The sequence below is a fragment of the Choloepus didactylus genome, chromosome 1, assembly GCF_015220235.1.
Source record: "Choloepus didactylus isolate mChoDid1 chromosome 1, mChoDid1.pri, whole genome shotgun sequence".
Lineage (NCBI taxonomy): Eukaryota > Metazoa > Chordata > Mammalia > Pilosa > Megalonychidae > Choloepus > Choloepus didactylus.
This window is the reverse complement of record NC_051307.1, coordinates 243,774,705-243,788,772: the sequence shown is the minus strand read 5'-3', so window position 1 is coordinate 243,788,772 and position 14,068 is coordinate 243,774,705. Positions and strand designations below refer to the sequence as shown.

General features: G+C 49.3%; 1 protein-coding gene across 2 annotated transcripts in view; it reads left to right on the top strand.

Annotated features, from left to right (window-relative positions):
- The first annotated feature begins 258 nt into the window (after positions 1-258).
- Positions 259-14,068, top strand: part of FGD5 (FYVE, RhoGEF and PH domain containing 5) — a 148,510-nt gene continuing 134,700 nt past the window's right edge. The window contains exons 1-2 of one of the 2 annotated variants that reach the window (XM_037802593.1): positions 259-615; positions 10,130-12,776. In XM_037802593.1, the coding sequence (XP_037658521.1) occupies positions 603-615; positions 10,130-12,776 (2,660 nt within the window). In that variant the 5' untranslated portion in view covers positions 259-602. The remainder of the gene's footprint in view (positions 616-10,129; positions 12,777-14,068) is intronic. The other variant, XM_037802591.1, reaches the window with a different exon arrangement.

The following is a 14,068-nucleotide window of genomic DNA, read 5'->3' as shown; positions in this document are numbered from 1 at the left end:
CAGGGACGCCTCGCCCCGCAATTCCATGGATCCCTGACTGAGCAGAAAAAAAAAAAAAAAAAACGCCTTCCTCTACGGAGCGGGAGGAAACGTCTAGCAGCGGGAGGCGGCAACGCAGGCAGACGCGCGGCGGCCGAAGCTCAGTGCTCCCCACGCGGAGCTCAGACCAGACGCGACGCCGAGCGCTGCCCGGGCTGCCGCCCCGGCGCTCGCGCCCCCTCCCTTCCCCGCCCCCTCCACCAGCGCGAGCCCGCCCCCGAAAGCTCGCGCCCCGCGTCCCCCCACACGCTCCCAGCTTCGCGCGGACTCCCGAGTGGACGCGACGCCGCGCGCGCCGTCCGAGCTGCCTCCCCCGCGCGCTCCGCGCTCGCGCCCCTGCCCCTCCCCGCCCCCCGGCCCCGCCCCGGAGGCTCGCGCCCCGCGCCCCCACTTGCCCTGCGCGCCGCGCGGTGTCCGGCGCGCGCCGGGGGGCGGGGCGGGCGCGAAGGGGTGCGGGCCCCGCGGGGCGGCCATGGAGTGAGGCGGCGCGCGGACTAGCGCTCGGACGGACCGACGGGGCGTCGACCGACCGACGGGCGGGCCCGGGCTCCGCGCGCTGGAAGATGAACAGTGCAGGTAGGAGGCTCGGCGCCACCTCAGACGCCGAGGAACGCGCGCGAGGGGTCCCGGCCGGGCGCTCCAACTTGGAGTCCGCGGGGCGCCGGGCAGGAGCTACCGGAGTCCCCCCGACTTTCCCACCCGGCGAGGCCTCGGCCAGGGTACGGGCGGGGCCGGGAGGTCCCCTCGCCAAGGAGGCATCCTCTCCTCGTCCGTCCCCAGACCGAGGGTCACCTCAGTAACGGAGAAAGACGTCCCCTTCGCAAAAGCTACTTGGCCGCGCGTCCCCGAACCCCAGCTTCTTAATTCGGGGGTCCTCGCTGAGCCCTCGTTCGCCCCTCGGGGGACCCACCCGGCCCTTCACACCGGGGTCCGTTCCTGGACCTCCAGGACCCGGCGCACCCTTAGACAATTCCTCGCTCCCTTTTCTCATCCTCAGACCCCGGGATTGGAGCTCACCCTCCGAATGAACTGAAAAGCCCTAAATTATTTTCTCCGCAACACACCCCACCCCTCGCCGAGTCCTGGCCCGGGGCCGCCTTTGTGCCTCCCCCAGGGGACGGAACGCCAAGCTCCTCGCCCAGGCTGAGCCGCCCTCCAGGCGGGCGCCCCCCCATTCCCTGCCCGGGAAATCTGACTCCCCCCCTAAACTCCTCCAACAGTTTGGGGATTCCCTGAATCCAGAATGCGTTGGGGAAGAAATCTTAGCGATGCCTCCAGAGTGCCATTGGACAGATTTAGAAACTGAGACTGGGAGACGGGCGGGACCTGGATCCCAATCCTGGGGGCTCGCACCTCCATCCGCGGGAAGGGCCGAAAGTTCCCTCCGAGATGCGAGTTTGCAAGGGAACAATCCCAGCGAACTTCAAGGGCCTGCCAAGAAACCATCGCCACTCGTTTTTCATTTTCTCTTAGAATTTAGCAGAAGGCAGCCCCCTCCCTGACCACCACCCTTGTCCAAGCCATACTCTAAAACACACATCCCTAAAGAAACAGGAAGCCACCATTTTGGCTGTCCTGGAACCATATCCTACTGTCGTCTGAGTGTGTGTGTGTGTGTTTTGTGGGGTTTCATTGTTGTTTCTTTTTTTAAATGTTTTTAATGAAAAAAAAATCATTGTCTTGGGAGTGAAGTGCAGGGGGAGACACTGGACTGGACTGAGTTGGCAGAGGAACCTCGCGGGGACTTGGGAGTGTGGCAGCCCTGTTGTTGCCGTGCGTGTGGACCCTGGCAGTTAGTGTGGGTCTGAGATTCCCCGGGGCAGGGGCACCTCTTTGTAGGCCTGGAGAAGTCTGGAGGAGGGTCCCAGCCTCCCAGCCAGCCGATAGCTAGTTGGATGAAGAAGGTGGCTTGAGCTGGCACAGCCTGGATGGAGCCAGGCTAGCTTTTTCCGACACCCCTAATAAAACTCGGTTTTAAAACAATGGTGAGAGAGTTTCCAGTTTCCCACACGGTTCCCTGCATGAGGCTTGGGCGCGTCTTCCCTTCTCTGAGAATCTAGGAGATGGAGCGAGTCGGCGGAAACTTACACGCAGGTTTGGTCCCAGGAAATCTTAGCAGTTGCCTCTCTTGGGTCTGATTGTCCGGTGTTTGTCTCCAGCATAAGCCGGGTTACTTTTTCAATTTGATGGGCGGGGTAGCGGCTTCACGTGATGATTCCCTGATCCTGTAGCGTAAGGGTTCACAGATTCATGGGTTCGAATCTCAGAGCCGCCATTTGGTCATGTGACCTTGAGCAGGTTACTTAACCTCTCTGTGTCTCAGTTTCTTCATCTGATAAATAGGAGTGATAATATGTTTCTCATTGGATTTCATGACTAAAAATAATCTTTGTAAGGTGCCTGGAACAGTGCCAGGCACATTAAAAGTGACCAATAAACACTGTCTAAATACTGGCTTTCTATGAATCAGATACTGCTTTCAAGTGTTTTCCTTGTATTAATTTATTTAGTTTTCACAGTAACCTTATGAGGTGAGGACTATTGCTAACCCCCATTTTATAGATGGGAATACTGAGGTGCAGAGATTTTATGGTCACTTATTTAGTAAGTAACTGAGACAGGATTGAAACTTGGACTGTGCAGCTTGGGAACCTGTATTTTTTTATCCAGTGCCTAATACTTAGTAGGTACCCAGGAAATGTTTGCTGATTGACTTTGCTAGGCACCTTACATCTTTTATTTCCTTTAAACTTCTTCACAACTTTATGGAAAAAAAAAAAAGAGAGAGTATTTCTTCCATCTTACTAAGAAGGAAACTGAGGCTCAGAGAGGCAGGGTGATGTGCCAGGGTCACACAGCTGGTGAGTAGCGGAGCTGGGATGAGAGCCTAGCTCTGTGAAATCCACAGCTCTTGTTCTTCCCACTAGCCTGCTGTCTTCCCAGTAGATGCCCTGTTCTGGGTCACCGGACTAGGTTAATAGCAGCCTAATTAGAAATCATCAGACTTGGCTTGGCCATTCCAGCAGGTACCCATGAATGAAAGTTAAATTGAGATGCAATTGGAAGGTGAAATTGGAAGATAATTACTCTTGGAACATATGGTTATGAGAGTTCCAGGGGGAGTGTAGTGAACTGTGGTAGAAGCAGATTCGGGGACTCAAGTCTTGGATGTCTCTAGTCATATAAGAAGGCCCATGTATTGAGTTGACCAGGGCAGAAGGCACTTACTGACTGTTTGGTCCAGTCCCCTTGCTTTACAGATAGGGGAAACTGAGGCTCAGGGAGGAGAGGGGTCTTGCCCAGTCACATCTTCAGTTAATGGCAGAGCCTGGAGTGGTGATCGGGGTTCCTGACTCCCAGTCCAGTGCTCCTCCCAGTATCTCCTCTAATTGAATCTGTACATAGATGACAAGGGAGCAACAAGCATGAATGTGTGACTGACAGATATTTAATTAAAATAGGGAGGGAAAATACAAACTGATACCAGGGGCTGGCTGGAGATAATTTCTATCACCAAAAGCTGTTAAAAATCTCTTCCTCCTGTCACCCCTCCCACCTCACCCCCCCAACTGGTCCCCCAGTTAACTCTTAGCATCTTGGCGCAAATGGTGTTCTACATTTGAGTTGACTTAAGGCATAGCAGATTTCCAGGAGATGCTGGCCGTTAGTAACTCAGGGTGAGGACAGTATGATTTCCAGGCTCTGGGATACAGAGAAAGAGGAAGTTCATGTAGCAGCTAGAGGGACTCAGGAAAATGCAGAGGGTCCAGCAGCTATACCCTCACTGGGTTTAAGAAATTCATAAGATTTAGCCTAATCCACAAGGAGGAAACTCCAGCTCTGATTTGTCCTATAATTTCCATCCCCCTGCCGTACCCTAAGTCTCAGCCCCACTGTTCTCTTTACCATACCCCTAAAATGTGTTTCCTTCTGCCTGCCTCTGGGCCTCGGCACGTGCTGTTCTCTGTACGTGGAATACCCTAGCCCCAGCCTCTGCTGATTGTGAAAATCCTCCTTGTCTTTCAATCTGTGCCTCTATGTTACCTCTTCCCTCAGTCCTGTCTAGGCAGATTTGGTCTGAGACCCATGATAACTTGTACATTGAGATCAGGGGCTATATATATATATATTTTTTTTCTTTTTTTCTTTTTGAGGCAGGGAGAGAGGGGGCAGACCTAGAAGCTCTCATATTCTCTGCTCTCTATTTTCTGTGTGCTTCACAAGTATCTCCTCCTCAGTTTCCTTAGCTGACTCTTCACTTCATTGGAAATACCAGGGCTCCCTGTTTGGTCCTGCCCTTTTCTCTGTCCACAGTCATTGACTGATGAACCCCCAGACTCATGTCCTAAATTCCTTCTGTATAATGGATTCCTCCAGCCAGACCTCTGTCCCGAACTGGGACATCCAAGTGCCAGCTTGACATTTATTCCCAGGTGTGTGATAGATAACTTCTTTTTTTTTTTTAGCTTTTTAAAAATTTTTATGTGTATATTTTAAAAAACTAAATCATAATATGCTGTTTTTTAATGACATTTTAAAAAATTAACAAAATAGTATGTGTATCTTTCTTTGTTGATAAATGGAGACATGTTACTGCAGAGCATGGGATACTACTTTGAAAAATTGATGACAGTGGAGTGTTACTTTCAATTGCAGTATTCCAGGCTTTTCCACTCCTTTCCTTTCCTTGTTACCCTAATTCAGGCTGATCCATGGTCAGCCTGGGGGTTTGCTTTAATCTGGGGTCCTTGAGGCAATCCTGTTCCTGGAAATGAAAGGTCACCCCATGTCTCCATGGGGTCAGGGTTACTGCCATCATATGCCCCATCTTGCCTCCACAGACTGGAGAGCTTGAATAGACAGATAACTTTTAACATGTGCAAAACAGAAATTCTGGTTTTCGCATCCCAGATACCAGGTCTCCATCACCTCTTGCCTGGATTTTGTTTGTTTGTTTTCAGTTATTTATTTTTATTTTTTTAAATCTATATATTTTTTGAGGTTGTTCACATATCATATAATTATCCAGAGATCCAAAGTGTATGATGAATTGCCCATGGTACCATCATACAGCTGTGCATCCATCAACATAATTTTTTTTCAATTTTTAGAACATTTTCATTACTCCAGAAAAGAAATAAAGACCAAAAAAAGGAAACTCAAATCCTCCCATACCGCTAACCACGTCCCCCGCCATTATTGATTCATAGTTTTGGTATAGTACATTTGTTAACTGTTGAAAGAATGTTAAAATACTACTAATGGTAGTATATAGTTTGCAATAGGTATATGTTTTTTTCCCATATGCCTCTCTATTATTAACTTCTAGTTACAGTGTCATACATTTGTTCTAGTTTGTGAGAGAGATTTCTAATATTTGTATAGTTAATCACGGACATTGTCCACCACAAGATTCACTGTTCTGTACATTCCCATCTTTTAACCTCCAACTTTCCTTCTGGTGACATATATGACTCTGAACTTACCCTTTCCACCACCTTCACACGCCTTTCAGCACTGTTAGTTATTCTCACAACATGCTTCCATCACCCCTGTCCTTTTCCGAAATGTTTAAGTTCACCCTAGTTGAACATTCTGCTCATAATAAGCAACCACTCCCCATTCTTTAGCCTCATTTGATATCCTGATAACTTACATTTCGTGTCTATGAGTTTACATATTATAATTAGTTCATATCAGTGAGACCCTTCGATATTTGTCCTTATGTGTCTGACTTATTTCACTCAATATAGTGCCTTAAGGTTTCTTCATCAACCCCTTTCTTTTAAGATGGTTTTGTTCACACACCATACATTCCGTCCTAAGTAAACAATCGTTGGTTCCCTGTATAGTCACATTTTTATGTATTCAGCACCATCTCCTGCCTGGATTTTTGCGACAGCCTCCTCACCGGTCTCCCTGCCACCATCCCCACTGTCTCCCTTTATTTTCAGTACTGCAAACAGAGTGTGCATGCCCTTCCTCTGCTCAAAACCCTGCTTCCCACATCACTCTGAGGAAAAACCAAAGTCTTCCCATGGCTCACAAGGATGCAAAATCTGCACCTTCCCCACCACCCCTCTGACCTCATCTCCTGTGTACCCCCTGCTCCTACTCTCTCCCAGCCACCCTGGACTCCTTGCTGCTTCTTAAACACACCAGGTGCAGCTCTGAACTCCCTCTCCTCTTTCAGGTCTTTGCTCAAATGTCCCCTCAGTGAGGCCTGTCTTGGTCTCTCCGTTTAAAATGGCAAAACCAAACCAACCAATAAAACCAACATCCGCTCCTAATCTTTTTCCCTAGACCTTATCCTCACCTAATATCCAATATGTAATATACCTATCCTTTTTATTGTTTATCTCCTCCCATCACTAGAATATAAGGCTGCAAAGGCAGGGTCTCTGTTTCATCTTTTGATGTAGCCAAGGACTCTGGATCAGTGCCTGGCACATAGTTGGTGCTCAATAAATATTTGTCAAATTGGATAAAAGGAAGCTGAGTGGGAGCGAAGAAAGGCAGTTATTCACCTCATGGTCAGTTAGTACTTCTGAGCCCTGGCCCCGGGCTCCTATAGATCTCCTCCACTCCTGCCAGTCACCTGGTGTGTCTGGCCTCAGTTTCCCTGCATTTTACCTTTCTTTGCCTCACTAGATGCTGGGACCCCTGAATCTCTGCTATAAAGGGAAAGCGAAGGCAGAGGTTCAGGAGACTGGACTGGGAAACCCACTTTCTACCCAGGCTCTACTCTGGTGACTCCAAGTTAGTCGCTTGCCCTCCCCGAGCCTCAGTTTCCCCATCTTTCCACGAAGGGTCAGAAAAAGCCTTTCCGACTCCAACATCCTTTGATCTAAAAGGGATGCGGGAAAATGCCCTGAGCTTCAGAGCTGGACACACGAGACAGACGCTGAGTATTTGTCATTCCTAGGGGATCCTCTGGGAAAGGCATTTTCTTGCAGGATCACGCCTCAAATGCCCCCATAACCTTTCCCGAGGAGATGGCGCCCACAAATCGATAGCTGGATTGGATGAAGGATGGGGTGGGGGCGGAGGCGGTGCAGCCAGGGCGATGGTCGTTTTTCACGGCCCATCTTTTCCTCTGCTGTGTGTCACGGCGTCCGTGTTAAATGCCACCTGTTTAGGATGAGGAATGAGAGTCTTCACCCTGAAAGAATAATTTCATGCCAGCACCTGCCACCTGATGTTGAGGGCTTGAAACCAGTATTGCATAATATATCGGTGTAGAGCAAGACTCATCTGGGGGAAGTTGTGGGGTAGACAGTTATAAAACAGAAATAGCTACTGCTCATTGAATACTTCTATGTGAAGACCTGTTATTAAGTATTTTTAATATTTTTCATCTTCACAACTCCTTGAGGATAGGTGCTATGGTTGTACCCATTTTTTAGATGAGGAAACTGAGTCTCAGTTTCATTGCTTCTAAGTGGCAAAGCCAGGATTTGAACCTGGGTCAGCCAGGCTCCAGAAGCTTGCTCTGTTACCCCACACTTCCAGGTAAATGAGGCTTACCTTTTTAAGCTCCACATTTTTGTTTTCTCAACTAATTTGGACAGATATTTTTCTAAACTCTGACGTATGTGATTGCTTATGTAAACAAGGAGTTTTGGAATATCCTTTATCATTTCTGGAAGACTCTGGGTTATTATCTGGATGGCAGTGACTGGCCTGGACTTGGATGCAGATGAAACTAAAGAGGGTTAGGGGTTTGGTGCAGTGATGGCTTCCAGCCACTGCATGCTTTAGCCTTCAAAGTCTTTTGTAGTTATACCTCTCTCTTCTCTCCCTTTCTTGTTGTCAGCTACCACTTCTTACAACTGTCAGTGTTCCTGCTCTAACTAACTCCCCCATCCCTTCTAACTAGCTGTGGGCTGGGAAACCAGATAGCCCAAGTTCTTTGGAATTATATTCCGAGTACAAGTAAAGAGTCTCTGAAATCTTGGACCCTTTTAGGAATAAAGTGCATGAACTTTATATTTTATATTGTTGCTACTCCAGTCCCTTTTCATTTCCTTTGGGGCCTTAGCTGAATTTTACTTAGCTCTGTCAGTTTAGGGAAGATGGTACAGATTTTGTTTTCTAACATAATGAAATTGAGGTGCCAATAGGATAGTCTAAAAGCATTTATAAGCTGGACTGTCCGGAAAGGTAGCCACCAGCTACATGTGACTACTAGCACTTGAAATGTGGTGAGTCAAATTGAAGTGTGCTGTAAATGTGAAATCCACATTGGGTTTTGAAGATGGCGTACAAAAAAGAATGTCAAATATCTCAGTAATATTATATATTGATAATAACTTGCTGAAATGTTAATTTTGGGGGTTGACTAAAATATATTGTTAAAATGAATTTCACCTGTTTGTTTTCCTTCTTTCTTCCTTTCTTTTTTTCTTTTTTTTAACTCTTTAATGTGGCTACTGGAAAAGTAAAAATTACATCTGTAATGACATATGTTGTTCACACTATATTTCTATTGGACAGCCTTGGATTAGAGATTGGATTTTGGATGGAGGTTGGATGATCTATGGGGGTTTGCATAGCTTTAGAGTAGATGTAGGAGTTAAGAACAAAGAATAGAACTATGACCATTACTGTAAATGTGGAAAGACAGGGGAAAGGAGTGGTGAGCACGTATCATCATTCAATTAGAAGTATGAATGAAAATGAGCCTGTGAATGGCAGAAAGGAGTGGCACGAGAGTTAGAAAGAGGACTAGGCGAAAACAGCTCGGTGACAGCCAGTTTTCATGAATGAGATCAACAGTATTACTTGCTGCAAGGACATTACCAGGGGTTAGATGTGTGGGGAGGAGAAGAGTTTGCTGACAGAGACCTTCAGGCCTTCTGCTCCATCCCCCCTGCTGTCACCAGCTGGGTTAGCATTCTGAAGCCCCTTTGTGTCAAACCCAAGCCTCACTGGGGATGGAGCTAGGAGATGAGATTGGGTTGAAGCAGAAGCCCAGATGTCCTAATCCATGGGCAGCAGGGAGCCAGGCAGCATTTTTGAACTGGAGATGCCAGGATGAGGTTGCATTCCTAGAATAAGATCACTCTGCCTACAGTGTGGGAGCGGGCTTGGGGGAAAACAGGCAGGAGGCAGAGAGGCCAGGGAAGAGGTATGCATGCGTGGTGGGCCTGGCTCATGGCAGTTGAGATGCTGAACGTGGGAGCTGATGATTATTCCCTTGACCTTTCCACTTGTCCACATCCTTCCCATCCTGCAAAGTTTAGCTGAAACTTCACCTTCCCTGCCACTTAGCTCTAGCTTCCCCAATTCCTGTTGCATTTATGGTTTTTACCTCATCTTTTATTCTTCCTTGTTCAACAGATGCTCAGTATTCACAAGAATGAGCTCTTTTGCAAATATCCACATTGACAAATGCCAGATAATTTCTCCCATGGAATTTGGATGCGGGGCAGTTAGCTGGTCACCCGTCCAGAAGCATGTAGAATTCCTCTGTGACTGTCAGAAGAATTGTACGTCACTGTCACAAACCTTTGGTGTGTCACCTTGAAGGGATGATACAATGTTCAGGGGTCCCATTCCAAGGGTCTACGGCTCTGTTGTTCATTTGTTCTGTTACTGAGTACTCAGCAGAGGTATTCTTCTCTTCCTGAGCTCGGAGCCCCTCTGTGTACTGTGCTACGTGTATGGATTATAGGTATCCAATGAATTGGCTGTAGAATGATTGTAAGCTCCACAAAGGTGGCAGGGATGGTGATTGTCAAGTTCAGCCTCATCTCACGGGTGCCTGGCACACAGCAGGTGTTTAATAAATATTTGTTGAGTGAACACCCTCATTTAGGGAGCACAAGTGTTTATTCGTTTGCATTTCATTAGCTGGCACTGTGTATAGAACAAGGGTCTGTTCACTTTGTTTACAGAATGAATCTTAAGATGTTTTAAAGATTATGGTGGAGCGATAAGCCTAAGACAAAACATAGTAGCTTGGATTCATGCGGGTTAGGGGAACTCTCTTCAGTGTCCCCTTGCAAATGGTAAATGTGGGAGAATCTGAATGGAAATAAAATTAATTCTCCTTTTTGCCCTTCTTTTCTCTGTTTTTGTCCTTTAGAGTCACCCAAACCACCAGTTGCTCCCAAGCCAAAGACTAGCAGTCCTCTCACACCATTGGCGTCACCCAAATTCCCTTCATCACCCAAATTCCCTTCGTCACCCCGATCCGACAGTCTCCACAGTCCAAACTCTATGTCCAGGGGGCCAAAACCCCCCATCGCTCCTAAGCCTAGGCTGGCTGCCCCCAACGAGTGGAGAGCCAGCGTGTACATGAACAACAGCTTAAACAAATGCAGCAACGGGAAGCTGCTCTGCATGGACAGGGGCCCCTGCGAAGGGCATTTGTCCCACCCCGAGGCCAATGAGGACTACATCGTGGCCCCCAGGGCTGTGCCGAGAGAAGACGGGCCTGCAGACCGGGGTTGCATGGGGGGCGAGGCCTCCGGGGAAGAGGAGCACGGGCAGCCAAGTGAGCAGTGTGACATGGAGGGGACGGGGGCTGCTGAGGACCCGGCAGCCCCCACTGAAGTGGTGCTGAGCGGAGAGTGCAGTGAAGGCGTGGGGGAGGAGGGACGTGAAAATGACCCAGAGACTGAGGAGCCGGCATGCACCAGCGAGGAGGAAGAGAAGCTGGTGAAAGAACACAATGTGTATAACCTGGAGGACAGAGGCACTTGGGATGGAGAGGTCTTCCAGAGTGAGATCATCCTAACCCATGTCGATTTAGGGGATCTGGCAGCTCCTGGCGAGATGCCCGGGGCCCCCGAAACCCCCAGGGAGGTGGAGGAGGTTGGTGAGAAAGGCTGTGCCAATGCAGAACCAGACGTGCGTGCAGATTCTGATGGTTCCCCCGAGGAAGATGCTGGAGACTCCAGCAGGGAGGCCCCTGAGAACGAGGAGATGGCCACGGATGCCCAGGAGGCAGGCGTGGCCCTGGGAAACACTGAGATCTCAGAGGAGTGTGAGGATGGCACGGGTGATGGTGCCCAGGCTGATGAGGAGCAGCCAGATCAAGACGAAAAACCTGACCAAGAAGAAACGTCCGTCCCCCAGGAGGTGGGAGGAGACCCCCGAGAAGGCGAGGACCCCGTGAAGGAGGAACCTGCCGAGGAGAGCTGCCACATCGTTCCCTTTGAGAACGACGGCATCGATGACTTTGTGGCTTCACTTACAGGGAGTCCCTATGAGTTCTTTCCGACAGAGAGCACCTCTTTTTGTAGTGAAAGCTATTCTCCCCTTTCCAAGTCGGCAAAAGGCTTAGAAGCCGAGCAGAAATCGAAGTCAGGGGTGTGTGCACAGGAGGCCTCCGGGGCTGGGCCATCCGCTGGCCGGCATGGCTCTCTGGAAGACGGAGCCTGCGAGGGCCCCTCTGTCCCTGACGTGGTGGTCTTGCCAAAAGGTGCCCCAGACGAGGAGGCGGCAGACGACACGCTCACGAACCCCTACGTGATGGGAGTTGGCCTGACGTGCCCGGCGGACCACCTGCTCCCCAGAGAAAGAGAGCCGTCTGAGATGCAGGTGGGTTCGGACGTCCTGGATGGTTACGGCACGAAAGAAGAAATGAACTCTGATGCTGAGAACAGCCTGCTGCCCATCGACAGGATCAACCTTGTCACGAGGACACGGCCCCACTCTGGGAAGGTGGCTGGCTATGTCCCAGAAACTGTGCCGGAAGAAACGGGAATAGAAGCCGGCTCGTCAGCCATTGGCAGTGGAGGGGCCTTTGAGGAGGCGAGAAAGACGGCTTCGTCGTTGGAAGGGAAGCCCCTGGAAGCCAGCAGGGCCTTGCCGGCAAAGCCCAGAGCCTTCACTTTGTACCCTCGGTCGTTCTCGGTGGAAGGCCGAGAGATTCCGTTCTCCCTGTACCGCGAGCCTGAGGGATCCGGGTTAGAGGACCACAGGATAAAAAGAAAAGAGGACAACCTCTCTCTGCCCTGTGTGATTGGCTCTTCCGGCAGCTTCTCCCAGAGAAACCACCTTCCCTCCAGTGGCACCTCGACGCCGTCGTCCGTCGTCGACATTCCACCCCCTTTCGACCTTGCCTGCATCACCAAAAAGCCCATCACCAAGAGCTCTCCCTCCCTGCTGATCGAGAGTGACTCCCCCGACAAACACACCAAGAAAAAGAAGTCGTCCTTTAAGCGGTTCCTGGCACTGACGTTTAAAAAGAAGACGGAGAGCAAAGTCCACGTGGATGTCAATGTGTCTTCCTCCAGGTCGTCTTCAGAATCCAGCTACCACGGGCCTGCCAGGATCCTGGAAATTGACCGGAGAAGCCTTAGCAACTCCCCCCAGCTTAAATCTCGGACTGGGAAGCTGCGGGCCTGTGAATCCCCCTCCTCCCTCATCTTCTACCGAGACGGCAAGAGGAAAGGCATGCCCTTCAGCAGGACGGTGTCCCGAGTGGAGTCCTTCGAGGACCGCTCCCGGCCGCCCTTCCTGCCCCTGCCGCTGACCAAGCCACGGTCCATCTCGTTCCCCAATGCCGACACCTCAGACTACGAGAACATTCCCGCCATGAACTCGGACTACGAGAACATCCAGATCCCGCCCCGGAGGCCTGCGAGGGCTGGGACTTTTACAAAGCTGTTTGAGGATCAGAGCAGAGCCCTGTCTACGGCTAATGAGAATGATGGCTATGTGGACATGAGCAGTTTCACTCCCTTCGAGAGCAAACAGCAGAGCACAGACCAGGAAACAGAAAGGTACCGTGAAATTGCAGTTTCTTTCTTGCTCAGCAGGTGGGACTACCTGAGAGGCAGCGGAGGTGTAGGTGACCGAGTGGGCTTGCATTTTAGCCTCAGGTTCTCTTTTTTTCTAGCTGTGTGACTTGGGGTGAGTGGCTTTACTTCTCTGAGTCGCCATTCCTTCACCTGTGAAATGGGAACCATGCTGTCTCTAGGGAGAGTGTTTGAGGTCAGAGCAGATAACCTGTGCGAAAGGACTGTATAAAATGCCAAATGTGGTACACATCTGAGCATTTGTATTTATAGGAAATGGGAATCTCTCCCCTCTCCTGGGCAGATGGCTTTGCTACTCCGCTCTGGGAGAATCAGCAAGAGAGAAGGTGGTGGCAGTCTCGCCAAACTAAATATCTTTCACCATCAGGAAAATACCCTAAATTGAGATTGATACCTTTTTATTGTGTAAATATACACTGCATTCAACAGGGAATGAGGAAAGACAATTTGTTTAAATTGTTTAAAGAGCTAAGGGTGCTCTGAGCTAAATTCTGAATGGAGGCCTTTAAGAGGTACATCCAGGCTGATTTGGGGGTGGGGAGGGGTGGAGACTGATTAGCTTTGGAAGTGAGAGTGAAACACTGAGGTTATTGATAGCAGTGGAGGTTTTCTGATCCCACCTTCCCAGGGCCGACTGAATGCTCTTATTGATCATCCCGAAGGGGATAATCACCAAATCTTGCTGTTCCTTGTACACCGTGGATGCAACTTAAAGACGATGCAGTTAAACCTCAACCATTTACACATTTTGGGGTCACCTGATCTGAATTGAGGGAAAGCCAAAATTGTTGTGATTTTAAAAGAATAAAGGATTCTTTTCCCTGATGTGTAGTAACTAAAACCAATCCTGCACAGCTGTTGCTTTGAGGAGTTCCTTGGAGGCCTGCCGTAATGAATAGATAAGAATGATTTGCAATTAGCACTAGCTGTTGCTGGAATATATATAAATGCTAGGAAGTGTCTGGATGGTTTATTCTTTTGAGTATTTCACGTGGTTCTCCACCCTGCCTCCATCTTCTTTCTACCCTAAACCTGGGTAAGGCTTTAGTTCTTTCTAGGATGAAACGGTTTGTTTGTTGAGCCAACATGCCTGAAGGGCAGAGTTTAATTTGGTGAATGTGGACTTGTGCCAGCTTTAAGAGGGTGAGGGAGACAGAGCCAACAGGTTTGTTGCATTAATAGTTATTAGCAGGGTTTGACAAGATCAAATCCGAGCCAAGTGCCTCTTGGCACTCATAAAAACAAAAAAGCCTTGA